At 41.5% G+C, this 20,747-nt stretch overlaps 1 protein-coding gene across 3 annotated transcripts in view; it reads left to right on the top strand.

Moving 5' to 3' along the window:
• LOC137444557 (glypican-5-like) overlaps positions 1 to 20,747 on the top strand; it is a 449,156-nt gene that overhangs the window by 274,833 nt on the left and 153,576 nt on the right. For all 3 annotated transcript variants that reach the window (XM_068145419.1, XM_068145418.1, XM_068145417.1), the window contains one exon: positions 10,164 to 10,284. In XM_068145419.1, coding sequence (XP_068001520.1) covers positions 10,164 to 10,284 — 121 coding nt within the window. The remainder of the gene's footprint in view (positions 1 to 10,163; positions 10,285 to 20,747) is intronic.

Here is a 20,747-nt window from a genome sequence, read left to right as displayed (position 1 = left end):
TGAAGGCACTGGAGCAGATACGAATTGCCTTGAATAGCTCTGCACACATCTATTGGAAAAACTCTGTAAGGGCCCAAAATCGAATGTGTGTTAGTGCATGTTTAGAATACAAAATGTTCAGGAGCCAAAACAGCCAGGGAAAATGACAGGGCTACAGAGAGTGCAACTCTCATCTGCATTATATTGAAGCCTGGACTATTCAAACATCTCTTGAGATGGGAAGGAATGTTATATCTGATCTACTCCCTGCGTCCTGTAAGTACCAGATAAGTGCAGCCTCACACTACAGAGCACCAGCTTTGGCAGTGGTTGATGGCTTTGTCAATATGGTAATACATGTAGGCATTGAGGGAGGAGTGAAGGTAGGTAGTGAATCACCTTGAAGAGTAGCCTGGGAAGGTTCTTCAAACTGCACGAGAGAGAGGAACACAGTTTAATATGAAGTAAGCAAAGTCAGGTTCATGTTGGCGTTATTGTCAGGGTAGAAAAGCATGGGGATCACTGTTGTGGAAAGCATTAAAAACTGTGACAGAAAACTTGAAATTGCTGCAGGAGCAGCGGTGTTCAACACCAGACTTGCTGCACTCTTGGGCTCAGCAGTAGTTCTGGTTGTGGAAGTACCAGGCAAATGCAGTAGGGACCCAGGCCTGCCTCCGTAGGAGCTGTGGGCTGCATTGAGCATGGTGGGGGGTGCCGAAGCCAGAGGGCTTAAGCAAAGACTGAGTGCAGAGTTCAGTCTCTGACTTCAGTTCATGCAGAGCTGCAGTTCATGTATTCATTATTGTCAGCTGCTCATTAATCTCCCATGTGTGTCCAAGTGTATTTGGAGAAACTGACTTCTGAGCAGAGCTGAGATTTTGACCTCTTAGCATGAATGTATTTTTTGTTATGTTTTGTTTTGCTATGCCTTTAATGTGCCACAGACAAGGTCATCTCCCTGTGACATAAGTCAGATACTCTGCAAATTAGGACAATCCTTATTTTGCTTCATAAAAATATCCATGCTCTGATCATAGAATGTTGTTTTGTATGCCTGTGGTCATCTATCAAGCCTAATTTTTATGTATCAGCAACAAGGGTTTCCAGAAAGGAAACTGGGTTCTTGCCACCTTGGCCTGCCAAAAGTCCTATCAACTAAATATTATGATCCCTTGCTAGATATTCATTCCCCTTGCACTGCTGTGAAGTTTAGTGGTAGCCTGCTTTTATGTTTTTGTTAAGTCCTCTCCTCTGCTGAGATTGCATTTTCTCTTTTGCTGAGTCAGTCCTGTTTTCCTCCAGTCTTTTCCACCTGGCAGGTTAGAAAGATAGGCAGTCATGTGCTTCCATTTGTCTTCTACAGCACTCTGAATGGGGTGTAAGCTGCCAGACTCTGAGAGGTGCAGAATCAGATTCTCTATCAGGATTTCCCTCAGCTCTGTTCTCCTCTTTGCACTCGAAGAATGCTCTCTCCCAGTCCAGGAGTTACTGTGAAAAAGGTGTTTCAGATTAGCTCTACTTTTTCCCCTAGGAATAGCCACAGATGTTGCTTTGATCAGTATATACTGGTTGTTTATTGTTCTATTTTCTGTTCTGTTTCTCAGATTCATTTCTTGGCAAATGGTCTTTATACTGCCAGTTCCCACTTAGGTTCTCAGGTTTGGGGTTTTTATCATTTTCATTGCTCATTATATTCGCTTTGATGGGTGTAGAGGTATCATTTACATGTCCTGTAGAGTTTATTCCACTTGAAACTAAAGAGCTTTCCTATCTGATGTTATTTCAGGCAACTGCTTTCCTTCCCTCACCATAATAAAGACTGTCCAATTAACTTCTGCAAATTTCTTTGGTGGTTTCGTGGTGCCTTGAAGGTACTATTAACTTTTCCTGTACGTAGGAAGAGAATGTGGACTGTTTCAGCCTGCAATAACTTTTTTACACCATTTTGTCAAGCATTGTACAAGTACCCAGTGAAGCTCAAGTCAGTATATTTTGAGCATGATTCTGGAAAAACCTGATGAACACATCTTTTTGGTGGTGAGGTCTGTTGCATGTACGTTCCCTCCCTGAGGTGCTTTGCCCTGTGATTTCCAGTGTGTTCATAGGGTGGCATCACCCAGTCACCTGAAGCCTTCTGCTAACTTGTTCTCTTACCAGCAGTCTTACAATTCTCTTTATCTTCTAGACTATAGCTTGCAAAAGCTATTTGGCTTTGTGATGATTTTTTTTAATATCTCATTAGCACACTGTATGTGTCTCATCCTTTCCTATAATTACTAATAAGCAAGATTATTTGTGAAGCTTCCACTGAAGCCCATTAGAATAGTTCTGGCAAAGACAGTATTCACATAGTGTCAGTTCTGCTTCACAAAAATCTTCAGGGCAGCTACACTCGTTATATGCTAGACTTGAGCTTCCTTGTAGGCTGTTGGCAGTTACTTAATTGTTTCAAAATGAACACTTAAACAGATAAATCTTCCTTCTGGAGAATATTGCTCCACTTCTGCTCCGCTGATCACTTAGAACACATGAAAATGTTTCTCATTGTGCAAAAAGGTTCTGATTTTCATTCCACTTCACATATCCATATTTTACCCTAGTGTTTATTGTGACAGCTTACTGAAAGAGCCTTTAGTTCTTAGAGAGCACCACTGGTCTTAGATTGATCATGCCTTTCCTTGAGACCTCTCAGGAAGATGCTCAGTGCCTGTGATCCAGGTTTGCTAGGCTATTACAGAAGTGAGAGAAATTATGATATTGGACATCTCCCTGAGTGATGCTGTTGTGGGAGTTGCTCGAAGGTGAAGCACAGTCTGTCTGATGGTCAGTTTTGATGACAAGGATGGGAAAGAAGCAGGGTAGGGGGACAAGGGACAACTTGCCCACCACTAGTCTCATAGAATGGTAGGTGTTGGAAGAGACCTCTGAAGATCGTTCAGTCCAACCCCTCTGCCAAAGCATGGTCACCTAGAGCAGGTCACACAGGAAATTATGCAGACAGGTCTTGAAAGTCTCTAGAGAAAGACACTACACAGCCTCTCTGGGAAGCCTGGTCCAGCGCTCCATCACCATTACAGTAAAGAAGTTTGTTTTCAGGTTGAGGTGGACACTGCTGAAAAGAGAGTATCCCCTTCTTGACACCCACTCTTCAGATATTTAAAAATATTAATGAGATCTCCTCTCAGTCTTCTCTTTTTCAGACTAAAGAGCCCCAGGTCTCTCAGCCTTTCCTCATAAGATAGATGTTCTAGTCCCTTCTTAATCATCCTCATAGCCTTCTGTTGGACTCTCTAGTATATCCCTGTCTCTCTTGAACTGGGGAGCCCAGAACTGGACGTGGTACTCCAGATACAGTCTCACCAGAACAAAGTAGAGGGGAAGGAGAATCTCCCTGGACCTGCTGGCCACACTCTTTGTAATGCACCCCAGGATACCATTGACCTTCATGGCTGCAAGGGCAAATTGCTGTCCTATGGATAACCTACTGTCCACCAGGACCCCGAGGTCCTTCTCCATGGCCCTGGTTTCCAACAGGACAATCCTTAATCTCTACTGATGCATGATGGTGGTGTTCCCCAGGTGCAGGACTACATACTTATTCTTGTTGAACCTCATTAGGTTCCCCTTTGCCCAGCACTCCAGTCTGTCCAGGTCTTGCTGAATGGCCACACAGCCTTCTGGTGTATCAGCCAAGCCTCTCAGTTTGGTGTTATCAGGAAATTTGATGAGGGCTGTGTCCTGTAGAGCATCTTAGGGACAGCTGAATGAAAGGAGATTCCTGTGCTGGCTGGTGCTTCCTCCTGGAGAATTTTGTCTAAGCATCAGTGCTTCAGGAAAAAGGCATTTGCTTTGCTTCCTTAAGGTTGCTTGCTGAGGGACAAGCAAGTCTGATAATCAGGCAAGGGATATACAATTGAGACATGCTTTGCTTGTTCTTTCCATTTTGCAAGGAAGTGGGAAGAAGATTAATCAGATCAAAGCTGATGATCTTGATGAATGATTTCAGATTCTGCAGCCATACAGGTGTGCAGTGGCACAGCTCTTACTGGTCAGCACATACTTCTGTGTTCCTTGAATCCGGGGAACATCATCCCATGTAGAGCTCTGTAGGTCAGTGCCAAAGGGTGCATCTAAAAACTGCAAGGGAAATGTCCAGAAATTCTTAATTTGGAGATACAATGGGCTGGTGTACATCAGCAGTGGATTTACATAACTGAATTTCAGGCAAACCATTCTAGCCCAAGGGTCAAATTAGGAATGAAAGCAAGACAAAATACACCATCTGGTAAACCATGCCTAATGCAACTAAATTAATTGTTTAGTGGATCTGAAGGCCAGTTAAATAGCTTATCCCTCTTTCTTACTTCTTGCTAAATGACACATTCAAAGCTCTTCCCTTCCTTCTCCCCCTCTAACCCTTTAACCTCTGAGTCATTCAGTGGTGGTGGGTGGTGTCTGCTCTGACAGTGCATTCAGTACACTGCTGGAATAAACAGGCTCCTTCAGAGTTGTGTTAGCAACTGAGAGCCTGCGGCCAGTGTCTGACTTTCAAACACATGGACCTAAAAAGATGTAATTTTACTTCATTTCAGTTACTATCTGCAGAGTGGTATCTACTTCTGGGTGGTTTTACAGGCAGCACAGATCTTGTTCTGTGATCCTTCTGGTGACTATGTGTGCTGGAGCAAATGGCATTCAGGAAAGGGACAGTATTAGCCACTGAACCAAAGCTCAGGTGCTCACTGGCTGCTAGTGGACCAAGTCAGGGTAATAGCACCCTGAGGCATATGGAGTAGTGGAAATAGTCTCTCATCCTGAGTTTGATCAATAATACTTGGAAAAACTGCTTGCAAGAGCATTCTCTGACATTTGTTACCCTGACAGGTGTGGTCTTCTGCAAGAAAGAGGAAAGGAAGTGGTGTGAAAACAGCACCCCGTTTCTTGGGGGTTTGTAGCTAAATGTCACTGCTAGTTATATCTAGCCCCGAGGCAGCTTCTGCCTGTAACTTAAGGTTATTTCTATTCTGTATGTGTTGGGTTTTTTAAGTACCAAACTAGCTAAAAAGCCATATTTACCTTTGAGGGAATCCTGTACCTTGATCTCTTTCCATATGAAGAGTTAAAAAGAACACATTTCAGAATGGCATCTGGCTTTGTTTTTAAATAAGTGTTTAGACTCAGATATCTTCACCTATCTATATTTGTCCAGAAAATAAAAACATGTGCATTCAGTTGAAACAATTCCATGTGGAAACAGCATTTCACTTTTTACCTATTTTTTAACAACTTGTGATGAGCTGTGTTAGCCAAGATCAAAAATAATGGCTACTCTTCTTCTGAAGCACTGGAAAACTGGGGGTTGGGGGGTTTATATATATATATCATAGTATCATAATACCAGTCAGGGTTGGAAGGAACCACAAGGATCATCTAGTTCAACCCCCCCCTGCCATGGGCAGGGACACCCCACACTAGATCAGGCTGGCCAGAGCCTCATCCAGCCTGGGCTTAAACACCTCCAGGGACGGGGCCTCAACCACCTCCCTGGACAACCCATTCCAGGGCTTCACCGCTCTCATGGTGAAGAACTTCCTCCTCATGTCCAGCCTGAATCTCCCCACCTAGGGTGCATTACAAAGAGTGTGGCCAGCAGGTCAGGGGAGAGTCTCCTTCCCCTCTACTTTGTTCTGGTGAGACTGTATATAAAAATACATTTTTGTTTTTTAAAGTGTCCAAGCTTTGCCCAAATAACATTGACATGAGACTTGAGGTTTGGATGAAAATTCTGTCTGCACATGCTCTTCCTTGGGCTCCAGTGTAACAATGACTTTCAGGGTTGCTCCAGTGACAGTATTTTAATACAACTTTCCTAGCTTTTCCTACTGACATTTCTGGGTTTAGTATGAATAAAGTACTAGAGCTGTAGGCAGAGTTAACAATTCTGTACTACAATATTTCAGTTAAATTGCAGATTATTAAATAAAGGAAACCAATTTCTGATCTTACTTAATGTACATTTCCAGTAATTCAGGATCTGATGTCAACAAAAATAATGTTTTAGATAGCACACAGAAGTGAAGCAATCAGATTATCTTTCAGGAAATATATAGTGTTTATTTCAAAGTATTTTTGCATTGTACAGAGCTAGTAGAAGGAGTCACAGTTTACAAGATAGTAGTTTCAGTCTTTTTCTAATATAGTGTTTGGTTCTTGGTTGTGATGGACTGGAGGAATTTCTCTGTTCTCCCTGGCTGTGCAGTTCTTTAGTTCTCCACCATGTCTCCTCCTCCTCAAGAGGTGCAGTCCACCTTCTCTAGACTCACCTTCACTTAGTTCATCTGAGTCTCATTACAGAGGTGATCTCTCAGTAAGAACACACAGGACAAGTAGGGATTACAGGTCATTGTGGTTTTGTTGTGCTTTTCAAGTCTTTTGCCTCTCTTTACATCAGCTTTTTATGCCATTCATTTGGCAGATCACAACTGTACTTATATATAGTTGGTTTTCTGGGCATTTTTAGTTGCCCAGGTCAGGTTCTAGACCACAGCTAAGCCAACTGTTATGTGGTGGAGCCTCACATTAGCAGTTAGATGTAGTTGTTAGTGATGACCATGCTGAAGCTATTCTAGATCAAGGAGATAAAGAAATTATGTAGGATTTACATAACTCATGCATGTTTTCTCTGACATCTGAAATCTAGGTAATCCACTTTGTAAATCTAATTACAAGCAATCTGGGCAACAGAAGTATCTGTGCATAATTAACATGTATCTCTAGAGCTTTATAGGCTGTGGACTGTGAACTTGTTCATACCAAATGGTCCTATTTTCCTGATCATGATGCATGTAAAGGAGAGTTGACTGAGATTGACTTTCCATGTCCCGTCTGTTTGAGGACTCTGGCATTAATGTTGCTGCTCCTGCTGTCTCTGAACTGGTTGTGTGTATGCAAACTCCATGCAGTGCTGTAAGTTTGTAATACTGCTTAGAAGCGTTTAACGGAGGCATGTGATTCGGGGGGGAACAGTATAATGAAAAAAGAAAACAGTATAATTTGCCAAAAAATTCCCCAACCAACTTGGAAGGGAAAGCAATTTTGCATTCTTTAATCTGGATTATAATGACAGAAGCCTCTAGAGAAATTCCAATAGCTTTAACCAGAGGTTGAATGGAGAGCAGTCAAGAAAACCCTTGCTTTTTTGTTATTCTTCTTCTTATTTTTGTTATTCTGTGAGTTCCTGATTAGACAAAGAAACACACGCAGAGAATCACTGAACAGACCTTGAGCTGACCCATTAAATTGTATCGCAACTAGATGATCTCAAAAAGCTGTCCAGTGACCCTGTACACCTACCTGGCCTGCATTAGGAATAATGTGGCCAGCAGGAGCAGGGAGGTCATTGTGCCCCTGTACTCTGCTTTGGTTAGGCCACACCTTGAGTACTGTGTCCAGTTCTGGGCCCCTCAGTTTAAGAAGGACATCGAAACACTTGAACGTGTCCAGAGAAGGGCAACAAGGCTGGGGAGAGGCCTTGAACACAAGCCCTATGAGGAGAGGCTGAGGGAGCTGGGATTGTTTAGCCTGGAGAAGAGGAGGCTCAGGGGTGACCTCATTGCCCTCTACAACTACCTGAGGGGTGGTTGTGGCCAGGAAGGGGTTGGTCTCTTCTCCCAGGCAACCAGCACCAGAACAAGGGGACACAGTCTCAAGCTGCACCAGGGGGGGTTTAGACTCGAGGTGAGGAGAAAGTTCTTCACCGAGCGAGTCATTCATCATTGGAATGTGCTGCCCAGGGAGGTGGTGGAGTCACCATCCCTGGAAGTGTTCAAGAGGAGATTGGACGTGGCACTTGGTGCCATGGTCTAGTCATGGGGTCTGTGTTGATGGGTTGGACTCGATGATCCTTGAGGTCCTTTCCAACCTAAGTTATACTGTGATACTGTGATACAGTGGGTAACCATGTGCTTTTACACAGTGAATGATGATAAGCATTCAGCTAACAAAATGATTTGTGATTGAAGCTAATGGCAGGTGGGGTCCAACAGTGCTCTTGTACTGTCCAAAAGAATCGATGTGAATTCATACCATCTATACCAGTCTTGACTTCAAAATAACATTTCAGCTGAGTTCCTCCTGAGGGCATTGGTTCAGCTCTCTAAGTCCATTTGCAAGAGCAGACCCTGAGCATCATTTTGCACGTACCATGGCGTTGTGAAAGTTTGTGCTTCAAGATTAGTTTATACTTGCGAGAGTTACACAGCGAGGAAAATTAGAACATTGCCTTTAAAAGACTCACTCAGTGAACAAAAAAATGCAAACTCACTGAAAAAGGATTCCCTTAATGTTTGTCCTCTAAATATTATCTGGCTATCAGTGAAACCCATGATTGCTCTGAATTTCTTCTCATTTTTTTTCAATTAATTTTTTTTTCCTGAGAAGTGAAATTTATTGAGGTTGCTGCAAAAGTGGATTTTGAACCACACCTTTTACATCACTGTGCTTCCTAGTATGCTTTGCTAGCAGTTTGCATAAAATGTATTGTTCATCCTAAATGAAATTATGATAAGACCAATCTATTTGGAGAGCGAGGTCTCCCCCTGCCACAGTCTGTCAATTTCAGCAATAGAATTCAGGCACTTTTTTCTACTTTGAAATGCTGTCCTCAGCTTCAGCACAAATTGGTTTGCAGTGAAAAAGTCACTGGTAGGAGAACATCTGAGGTATTGAAGTACGTAGGTGTGATCAAAGTAAAAAATGTAGTGGGGTGTTTCTCTTGACATTTCAGTCCAAGGGGGCACATCTGATTACCACCTGACTTATAAAAATGCCAACATGTTGTCTTAATGAGATCCTCCCTGGCATGTATGTGTGTCTAGAAGAGTTTGGTTTAATAACAGTCACTTGTCAGTTCATAACTGGTTATGCAAACATCTGCAATGCACTTTGTGACAAACGAGTGCTGAATGAATGAGAGTGGTTACCTGGAACCCTCAAAATCATGACTCACCAAAAAGAGAGCTCTGCATTCTAGGTTTTGCAGCTTTGTGGCTGGGTTGAACTTAAATTGTGAACAGCTGTTGTGCAGTAGTGTGGATACTGCCAGGAAGCATTTGATTCAGCATATGTGTGCTGATGAACTCACCTCCTCAGCTGTGGTGAAGACATGTTCAGAAGTAGAGACTAAATAAGCACAATCCTGTACTTTTCCCCATGAAATCACATGAATAGAGCCCAAGCCAGTTATGTTTTGAGAATACACTGGAGAAAGCTATTCACTGAGAGTCATTCACCATTGGAATGGGCTGCCTGGGGAGGTGGTGGAGTCACCATCCCTGGAGGTGTTCAAGAGGGGATTGGACGTGGCCCTTGGTGCCATGGTCAAGTCATGAGGTCTGTGGTGACAGGCTGGACTTGATCTTTGAGGTCTCTTCCAACCTTGGTGATACTGTGATACCATGAAAAGACTGGCAGAAACTGTTTAGTCAGCAGTTAGTGAGAGAAGATTACTGGTAAGAGACAGGTTGTTGCAGCGGAAGAACAGCTGCCGTTCCTCAAATGAAGGATGATGGTTAGAGAGAATTCCTGTACATGGACTAAGTAGTGATTTCATGATGCAGATATGGCATGGTGAGGAGCACTGGTAGAAGAACAGGGGTTTCTTTGCAGTGTCTCTAGGCAGTTTGGTGATAAACTGCTAGTCTGGCAAGAAAAGTCAAATCTCACACTGATTAAGAATCTTTTCAAAATCAGGCTGCAGTTTAATTGGAATTTACTTCAGAGTTGTGGTGTTTAGTTTCTTTCTTAAAGTCTTTGGGTTTCTGTAATTATGGAAGAATTATATCTTTCCTTTTTTTTTGGAAGCTCTCAGCTTTGATTGCTCTATGGAAGAAATTGAGAATGTCAGTTACAAAGGTTCAAATATGAATGAAAGGAACCTCTATGATGTTTATGAACTTGCCAGTTCATGACTTCAATGGTTTGAAGTGATAAATGATACTGCAAGAAACTGTGATTTATTTTTTTTTTTCATTCTTGTTTGGTGCACTTAAAACCAGAAATATTTACTTTCAAATACCTATTCCCATTTACAGAATATTTGCTTTTTCAATGTTCCATTTAATTTGATTCCAATGGATATGGTTCCAGTCACTGATGTCTTCTTTTGTTTCTCTTTCTTTTTTCAGTTACACCAGCAGAGTTGTTTCCAATGGACTGAAGGCACAGGTTAATAATCCAGAACTGAAAGTCAGAGGACTGGACCCACTCATCAATAATTTGATTGATAAACTTCAGCACTTTAATAAAGTAAGTCGTTTTTAGAGATACAAGCATTTTATTACTGGGCTTGATATCAGAGCTGGAGCTGAAATTACTAGGTGGTACTGCTTCTCACGCTCCCTTTCCCAAGATCACAGACCTGAAATAGCTATGGAGCAGAACAGGTTCTAAAGGCAAGTGAAGAGTCTATTGTGCCAGCTGGTTTACATCTAATAAGGAAAACCTATTTCCTTGGAGGTTGCTCTAATTCCTGGTTGTTCTTCAAAAGCTGTTGATTGACTGTCTTACAGTCCGCAGTCCCAGGAACATGGAGGAACTCCCAAGCCCCACAATTCACATGAAACTTGTGACTGGAGTCAGGCTGTATGAGCACCTTTGAGAGTCCTGTGACATTCTTGTGTTGGAGGAATATCTCCTTCCTTTTGCAGTTTCCTGTTTGCCAGCAGTGCAGGTATTCTAAACAGATCAAAAGGAAAAATGGATCTATGAGGGTGTGATAGCTGAACTGTATGGAATGCTGAAGTCAGAACAGAAGGTGCTCCAGGATGAATTAACCTTGTACCTTTGAAAACATTTATTGACAAGCCTTGTCAGGCCCCTCAGCCCAAAAGGAAAGGTAACCTGCCAATGAGTTTGTCAGAGGCACAATTAACCTGTGTCTGCCTCTATTTTCTCTCTGGGTCCTCTCAGACAGTGCAGTTCTGCTGCATCTGCCATCTCTCAAAACTGGGTGCATGATTCTCTGTTGTGACTGCTTCAGCACACCTCTTTGTGAGCTCTTCAAGCAATGCCAGTCCAAATGAGCTGGAGCTGACAGATTTAACAGAGATTGATTTTAATTTAAAGGAGGCATATTTTCCAGTCAGCTTGGAAGAATGCTTACAATAGTGTGCTCAGAGTCAGTTGTGTTTGCTCGTTAGTCTACTCGTAATCTTTCACCATTAAAGAGTGGTGAAGCAGAGGGATGTAAATAGTTAGTAGAAAACCACTGTAAAATTGAAGTCCACCCTGAGAGTTGACTGTGCAGGAAGAAAAATAATCTGAACAGGTAAATGGGAGGAGGAATTGCTTAGTCAGGATGTGGGAGGCTATTAAGACTCTGGCTGTGGCTGGGAGTCCTGGTTTGATCTTTTACTCCTGCAGAAGTACAACCCTCCTCTACTTCTCAGCAACCACCAGTGGTAAATCCATAATCTAACCAGTAATTAGTGTTTTTGTTAAGTCTTGCTTGGCTCTAATGTTCTTTTACTGTTCTGTCAGCAGCAGTTTAGGGATTCTTTGTATCACACTCTTTGATTTAAGTTGCCATGGGGGATTACAACAACCTGTCTGATGCACTACTTAATATTACAGTGAAATAGACGTTATGTAGTCAGATTGATGAGAAGGATAATTCATTATTTATCTGCCTTTGCGTGTTATAAACTAGAGTGTTAATTTACTTTATAAATATTAGATATATCCATCTGTGTAATAGTCTTCTATAAACACTGACAATAGGAAATAGTTAGGAATAGATTAAATTAAAAGTAGCTGTGCATTGGAAATTCTATTTCTTTGTCTGCTGCAGAAAAAACAGAAACCTGAACAGTCACATAATGAGCTGCATACCAATTTTCTTAAGTTATGTACACTTAAAAAACAGCTTCAACAAGCACTTTTTTAGCCAGAAGAATAAAATCCAGTTCATAGCTCTCCCTGTGAGTTGGAAGCCTTGCTTTCTGTTCCTTCTAATTCAGTTTTAGGAGAATATCGTCCTTAAGTAAATGTAACTCCCCTCAGATTGAGGTGCTTAGCAAAAATGGATTCCAAGGGTGAAGGATTAAACAGAATACTGATTATTGCCCTAAGATGGTTTGTTCTTAAGTACTTGGGATAATATAAATTCCTTTGATCATAATTTTAGTAAGATTTCTTCAGAGATCAAAGCATCAAAGAAGTTGCTAAATATCTAAGGCTTTCAGATACAGCATCAAACACGTGTAGCTGTTTTCTGCTTCTTGACTTTTTATTTCAGTTGTGATATTAATACACAAATAAAAACTGACACTGAAAAGCCGATTAAATCAGGAGTTTAAAGTGTCATCAATAGTGTGTGCAGACTTGATAGAGGAAGTGTTACACAGAATCCCTTTACTCATTTTGTGGGCAAATTGATTTATTTTTTTTTCCCCATGAAATTACTCTTTTTTTTTGGTGAAGCAATACATAAGTGGAATCTAAAGAGTGACAAAATAAGGCATTGTCTTTGTGTCTTTTAAAATACTTCTTAAGCATTTGACATTTGCAACACTATTTTAAGCAGTAGTTGCATATTGCATATCCAGAAGCAATCCTAGAGAGGCAGGAAGCCTGGAGAGCAGAGACCAAAGCAATGCACAGAATATATATCATAGGTGATCTGATGTGCTGGGGCCCCAGTAGTCATCTACCACTTAATCCTGCTAAACTGCCCAGAAGAAAGTGTGTCCTTGGATGGGAGACAGATGTGCTGAGATTTTTAAAAGAAATAACATTACTGTCTTACCAAAACAAGCTCTAGCCATACTGCATCTTCAAAGAGTCATCCACGTGGCATTCTTCCTTTCATACAGTTTTGCAAAGGTGTGTGGTTTTGAAGATCAGAATCATCTGCTTCTAGGTCAGTTTGCAGAGATTTTGGAGTGCTGTCAACTACATCTATGTTCAACAGGATCCATTTATCTAGAAGGTGTACCTTAGTTCAGCAATTCACTTCTGGAGCGAATGTAATTGCTGCTGTCTTAGATCCCCTTCTACCTCTTGTCTTCTACTGCTGGACCACAGCTCCTCCTCATCATAGCTGCAGGCTCCTCACCCTACGCCAGCAGTCCCACCCATGGTGCCATAAAGTGGGTGAGGCTTGAGATAATGTGGGCCTCTGGCTGCTGTGAGCAAGAGCGGCTTGTCACTGCCCATGCAGAAATAGCTTTTATATCCCAGACTAACAGTCTTTGGTGTCCAGTAGCCAGTTCTTTGTTATGAATTATCCACAAATGTAAAGAGATTAATAACTTCATTGATCCTAAATGTCATGGACACAAACAAAATTTTTGTTGATGTATTTTTCATAGAATCATAGAATGGTTTGGGTTGGAAGGGACCTGAAAGACCATCTGGTTCCAACTGCCGTGCCATGGGCCAGGACACCATTCACTAGACCAGATTGCTCAAGGCCTCATCCAGCCTGGCCTTGAACACCTCCAAGGAGAGGACATCCACAACCTTCCTGGGCAAACTGTTCTTTACAAGAACTTCTAATCCCCAGTCTAAATCTATGCTCCTCAAACTTAAATCCATTCTCCCTTGTCCTATTACAAGTTCTAGTTGGTGCATCCCAACTCCAACACATTGCAAGTAATCTGTATGCAAGTCATCTTCCATTTCAGGTTGTCATTTAGGCTGAAGCCAGTTCTTTGGAGATTATAGCAGTTCCTCAGTTTTTTCATCTGAGACTTAAATCCTCACCACATTGTTGTTGTTTTGGGTTTTGTGGGCTTTTTTAGTTGTGTTTTTTTGGTGGTGGTGGTGGTGGGTTTTTTGGAGGGTTGGTTTAGTTTTGGGGTTGTGTTTTTGTTTGATTGGTTGTTTTTTTAAGATTATGCAAATAGCAGGCTATTTTATAACCACTTTGGAAAGCCAGAAGTAAAGTGAAATGTGGAGAATATTATTGAACAATTACTGCTGTTTGCATCCCTGGCAGATAAGGCATTTGAAGGGTTTATTGTAGCTGCAGATTCACATATCAATAGAATCACCAAGTTACAATTTACAGTAGCTTTTAGTAATGCAAAAACAAACTATGTGAGGTCCCAGATTGATTTTCAAAAACTAGCAGTTAGAAATAGCATCTTTTCCTCCCTCTTCTTGTGAAATGAGCAGATGTGAACTCCATCTCGTAGTAAACATTAAAACCCATGTTGTACCTTTTTGAGTACTTCTTCTTGCCACATAATCACACTTAAATATGTTTTAATGTTTTTCATCAGCATAAGGCTTTTCACAGTTCAAACACAAGTGGTTCTGAGGCCAAGGTTAAAAGTCCTAAAGGATCAACTGTATTGAAAAGCAATGAGAATGTTAGAGAAAAGGGAGAAAGCGTTGACTGTATCTGCAACCAGGCAGGGTCACATGGGCGTTCTGGGAGGATTATAATATAATAAGTATTACACAAGTTTAACTTAAACATTGCCTCTTGTCAGGCTAAATCTAATCTTGACAGATTTTGAGAATCATTGTGTTGTGCTATTGTCTGTCAGAGATGAATGCTTAGGGCATGGCTGTAATTCAAGAAGACAGTGTAATAATATCCTAGTGCTTAAAATGAGAGTAATGTCAGAGCAGGTCTTGCTGAATCTGTGCCCATAGACTTTCACAATTTCTTTTCCCCACCAAAAGTCTCATGGACCTGCCAGATGAACTGAGAAATGCAGGTAACTTGAATTCCTTTTTGCTTTGTGTGCAAAGGATGCCATCATAGCAAAATTCAAAGCAACAGCACTAAGGTGTTTCTTCTCAATAATATGAACTAGCTATTATTTAATCTTGAATGTGAATTTAATTGGGTTAGATGATAGAGAATAATACAAGAAGTCCTTTAATACTCATTAATTTAAAAGTCTAGTTTTTTAGAGATCTATGAATTTATTATAATGTAGAGATTTTAGATGGGATTTAAGTGGAGACAAGTTGGTTTGATTTTCACCCAAAGTTGTAGCTGACTTGGACTAAGACTCAAAATATTCCATTCTTCATTTCATACAATGAAAACTTAGCAAGGTAGTCATCTTAGACCTTTGCTATATGACTTCTGGTACCTGGGATTTAAACAGTCCTACCAGGCTTTGAAGTGTTATTGCTTGCCTTCCACGTACCTCCCCAAGCCTGCAGAGCCTCGCGTCTCTTACAGAACTTGTCACCTTTCCCAGAACTGCTGCATGTCTGGATTTTCAAAGCAGGGCCTTTTATTTGTTGGTTGGTTGGTTTTTTTTCTCCCCTGTATCTGGAGACTTTGGACATTTCTTCAGGATTTCAGGTGCTTCATATCCCTTTTGAACGTGTGAAGCAAGACATCTGGAAATCCCAGGGATACTCTTCCTCTCTTCAGTGGCTAACCATGCAGACCATCTGTCATTGGAGGCACTGAATTTAATGCAGATGCACAGATTAATAGAAACAGACATACTGAAGGGACTGGCCCCTGTGCTCTGTGTACAGCGTGCTGACAAGATCTGCACATGTAGGATGCACAGGGCTATGCAGGTTCTCTGCATAGACATCAGCACACCGTCATCCTGGTGAAGATGACCCCAGGACTGATTTTACCTTTCCAAGTAACATAAGTGCCTTGTTACTACTCACCTAGTGGAAGAGGTCCACGGCACAACAGAGACGGTGTGGGATTTGAATGGTCTGCTCATAGAAATCTTAAAGGTTAATCTTGTCTCAGCTTGTCTGCAGTTGAGGTACAAGAGAGATACTCATTGAAGCAAACACTTCTGCTGACCCCTTTTGAATTTGCATCCATCTAGAGGCACTAACAGCCCTTGCTGCCTTCATCTCCAAATGTAAACATCAGTGATAACTGAATTAAAAGCGTAGTTGCTGATGAATAAATAACGGCAAGAAATGCATACGCTCCAGGAAAATAAAGATAGAATTAATGAAACCTGAAACAATTATCTTTAAAGTCTTATAATGCCAGGAAAGAGAAAATTGACTGTTTGTTTTTGGGTTTTTTTTTTGTTTCCTGCTCTGCTGTATAAAAATTGCTCACCCCTATAGACAAATAAACTAGCATCTCAGATTACTTCATCAGTTAGACACAGATTGTTTCTCATCCTATTTTTTCCCCTCAAATGTTTGTTCTTATTAGATTCATGGGCTGTTTTTCTTCACCCCTGCTAAGAATCGGACATCTCTTTGGTTCCAGATATGGATGCTGAATGCTCAGCTCAGAGATGAGTTATGATCTTTTTCATAGTCCCTATGCAATGAAGCAATTAGTCCTAATGCTTGAAACAATCCAACTTACTCAAAGACTGAGCATCATCTTTCTTTGTGTGGTCTTCTGTATGCCTTCCTAGTTCTCAAGCAATCTATACAGACACCTGTGCAATTTTGGAGACATCAGATTTTATCATATCTGTGAATAAAGCAAGAAAAGATACAGAAATGCTGTCAGCCTCAGAAAAGGACAAAAACCTAGCAGCAACTTAGCTCTTTTTTCTTTAAAGAACCTGGCAGGTTTCTGATACATACAGTTCTCAGCAAGTCATCTCTGGGTCCAAAGTTTTTGTAACATATTTTCCCATCAGCTTGTCAATCACAGCTGAGGAAATGCATCTACTGTCTGTTGGGGGATTCTTTTGCTACTGAGCAAACCCAGAATGAACACTGAGCAGTGTATCACACAGCAGTGCGCTGGGATGTGGCAGTGTGTAGCAGACTGCATAGTCGTGGGGATGCTTCACTAGGAAATATTTCCTGCAATAAAGGCTGTAGTTCTCAGGGAATTAAACAGGATGTAGTTACTGATTGCTTGGGAGGTTTTAGCTGTCAGGGCCTCCTTTAGAAGGAGTAAAATTCGCAAGAAATACATTCCAGCAGTGGGCTGGGGCATCAAAATCCTGTTCTAGTTTTCTGCAAGTGGCTGTTGCTTTGAGACCAGTAGTTTGTGCCCCTTCCTCATTTTTGACTTACATGTCCCTGATCGGCTGCTGGGGGGAGTACCCGTGGGGAGGGGGTCTGCAGGGGAAGGAACAGGGTCAGGCTTGGAGCCACAGATGACTCAGCTGAGCTCCTGCTGGAAAATATAAAGCTGTGGCCATGAAGGAAGAAATAAATCATTCAAATGCCCTTCGACCTTGAGTGGCATATAGGAAAGCAGACCAGTCAATATAATTCAGTCAATCATCTGGAGACGTTGGATCTCCTCATTCAAGGCTTAGCAGCCTTGGTCACCATGTGGTGTGCAGTGGTTTTCTTCCCTCGTATGAAAAGGAGTTTTGAAGCTCTAACCTTGGCTCTGCTGCAGCATTAAAACTCCTGTCAAAACCCAAAGGTTGTCTATGAATTACAACAGGAGTGTTCTTTCTAGTCTAGTCCACTGAAAAAAAAAAACACATCACTGGAACATTTTTTTTATGGAGAGCATATGTTAATGTTGTAATTTATTGCTAATTGAGGTATATATCATCCCTGGCTGAAATCAGCGTACCTTTCCCATCCTGAGGTCTACAGGTTGTTTTGCATGGTTTTGTTAAATATAGTGACTTGAGATAGAATTAAGTAAGTTTAATTAGCATTGAGAAATTACTTTTTGGCATTAGGAACAGCATCAAGGTTTCAGCAGAAACAGAAATCATGAAATACTGTCTCGAGTAACCCAAAGTGTGGCACGTTAAAATAAGACAAATCTGAATCTCAATGTAAATCCAGCATAGCTTATTATTTGCTAGCAAATATATAATGCTAAAATGCCCGTTTATTATTCATGTGTTGTGTCTCAGAGTGTGCTGGGCTATTTGTCTTGCAAGCATTTTCAGAAATTATTTGCCCAGATGGGCCATTCTATGTGTTTTGTTTTCCTCATTGTGGAGAAATTAGTCTTAATAAATCAAAATCACATATTGAGTCACAGTAGTGACTTGAGCCAAGTGGAGAAGAGGGAGGAGAGAGCTACTGTTTCAGTCTATAACTGAGCCAAAATATTTCACATATAGAAAAACATAGTTTGAAAAGATGAGTCTAACATAAACCCCCCAACAGGCTGTCCTTTGGCTTGTGTGTCCACTTCTAGTTGGACCTGATTAGAGAAAAGCAAGCTATTCTGCTCAGATGAGGCCATATCTGGGGCATTGTGTCCACTTCTGGGCTCCCCAGTTCAAGGCAGGCAAGGATTTTCTGGAGGGAGTCCAAGAGAGGCTACAAAGATGATTAAGGGACTGGAATTTCTTTCTTATGAGAAGCTGAGAGACCTGGGGCTGTTTAGCCTGGAGAAGACTTAAAGAAAATGTCCTTAATGCTGATCAGTACCTAAAGGTCAAGAGGATGGGGCCAGACTATTTTCAGTGGTTCACAGTAATAGAGCAAGGGGCGATGAGCATAATATGGAACACAGGAAGTTCCATCTGATTATGAGGAAAAACCTCTTTCCTGTGAAGATGTCAGAGCCATGGAGCAGGCTGCCCAGAAAGGCTATGGAGTCTCCTTCCCTGGAGAGATTCCAAATATGCTTGGACTTGTTCCTATACAGCTTATTCTGGGTGCCCCTGTTTTCGCAGGGGGTTGAAGTACATGATCTACAGAGGTCCCTTCCAGCCCCCATCATTCTGTGATTCTGTGAGCTGAGATTTGTTTTCACAGATGAACTGAGGAATGTCTTGGACCTTTTGGTGTAATGGCTGCAAGTGAGGAGGGGTCAAGCCTTGGAGGGATCTACTTTGGCCGGCCCAGTGGATTGTGGTATGGGAACACAAGGCCAGGCACAGGAATACAAGGGCTGATGTGGGCACCCAAGGCCAGGCAGAAAAGCAAAGCAGTGGTTTGGGTCATGACATATAGGGAGAGCTAGTCAGACCTGGGAGCAGGAATTGCTGTGCCTGGGGTGGAGGCAGCGAAAGGGAAACGTTTCCATCATTAATGGAAATACTGTGGTTTCTTGCCAGCCCAAGAGAAATGCATCACTCTAATAACTGTTGTCTTTGTGGTACAAAGTGCTAGCCAAAAGGTGTGCTCTTGTTAATGTTCAGCTGCTGTTAACAGCTCTTGTTCTTGACCAGAAATGCCCCTTTGTGGGCTTTGGCAGAGGAGAGGAAGCAAGGCTATGTGGGCCTGTGTCTTTTGATCTTAATTGACTTTTTATAAGAGAGAAAGACAGCAATTAGCATTTAATTAATTAAGGTTGTAATACTGAAATATTGTATTCTCTTTTATGTAAATACTTATTCTATTAGCCCATCATCCTTTTCTGATCACTCTAGTAATTGTAGGTCATATACATTGTTTTAACTTACTATCATTAGATGTGTGATTATGGTATTTACTTTTGATCTCATTCCTGAGGCATTTACCATGCTTAATTTTGGAGGTGATAAGCTTAATGTAATAGGAAAGAAAGGCAGAGATTTATGGACTCATGGTTGTTTCCTTTAGGGTAGAAGAAAACTCTTCAAACAATTGATTGATTGTTGCCCAAAAGAAAGAACAGGGTCATTTACCTCTTTCTGTTCCACTGCTAAAGGGAGGAGACAGGTAGAAAAAGCAGTGCAAGAGAATAAAAGTAAAGACTACCTAAAGCCCAAAGTGAGTCTGTAAAGCTTTAGTGGATCTGTACTGCTGGTGACAAAAAGTGGATTAATGCTACTAAAATATGCTGCCACTTCCCAGTTAAAGCAAACAACTTGTTTCCAGCAATAATTTGGGTTGCATTGTAGAACAAGTTGATGAATCAGAGCTGGACCTCAGCAGCCCCAGATCAGATGTCCCTCTAAGAGATTTCTCTCACTAGGTGCCTGCTGTGGCTGCCCACGATGGCTGCTTAATGCCAGATGCTTCCTGCACAACCTATAAGCATGGGAGCCAAGTCAGTAATGATACCTGCAGCCTTCATATTTAGCCTACTTGATGAGTATCCAGAGGAACTTTGTGAGATGATTCATACTTGTCTGCTCAGGCAAGTGGCCTTCTAACCCATCTCCCCACTGTATCTGCAACATCTAGAGGGCCCAAAACCTCTGAATCAGTTTGGTGCCATTTGTGTTCATGTGATCAGTCATGTACTTCTTGGAGGACAATGTAAAGAAGAGCTAAAGATAGGTGTGAGGTGAAGTTAGGCAAACTTCCTGGCGTCACTGTCTATTCTCTAAAGGAGAAAACGGGGCCATGAGCAAGCATCAGAGGAATACCTGATCTACACTCCTGTCAGTGTTCATTCCCTTATGCTTTGGAATTGAGAAAGCAAGTCTGAATATTGGAGAGAGGCTGCTTTAGGAATAGCCTTTCACTTCTATTTAGGGAGATATTCACAAGTCATTTTTAAAGTAGGAAAGCCTAAAGGACACAATCCTTTTGTTTGAGACAGAACCACTGTGAAATAGCATTATTTGTCAATTCAAAGAAATTCAGTCTTACAGCAGACCTGGTTTTCTTCTGACCCTGTCTTATGCTTCTATGGTGTTATATATAATACTTGCAAAGATTCAAATGTTTGATCTCTAACACCCACCTGACCACACACACATCCCAGAGCCATGCTGAGAGTAGTTCACCAAAGCCTGAAGAGATCCTAGGGTATCAGACTCATGTTTTTCTGATCTCATCATGGGCTTTTCTGCAAGCTGGAATAAAAAAAGGCAAGATGGAGTCTGGTGCATCAGCCTAACTAATAAAATCACATAAATGCCAGTTTGGCACAATTGGCTTTGCTACTGTTCTTTGATCAAAGCACGATGCAACTCCTGAATGGCCAC

This window comes from Melanerpes formicivorus, unplaced genomic scaffold, assembly GCF_026170545.1.
Source record: "Melanerpes formicivorus ecotype bairdi unplaced genomic scaffold, bMelFor1.0.p_v2 SCAF_12, whole genome shotgun sequence".
Taxonomy (NCBI): Eukaryota; Metazoa; Chordata; class Aves; order Piciformes; family Picidae; genus Melanerpes; species Melanerpes formicivorus.
Note: the sequence above shows the minus strand (reverse complement) of the source record. Positions and strands in the feature narration are given on the sequence as shown.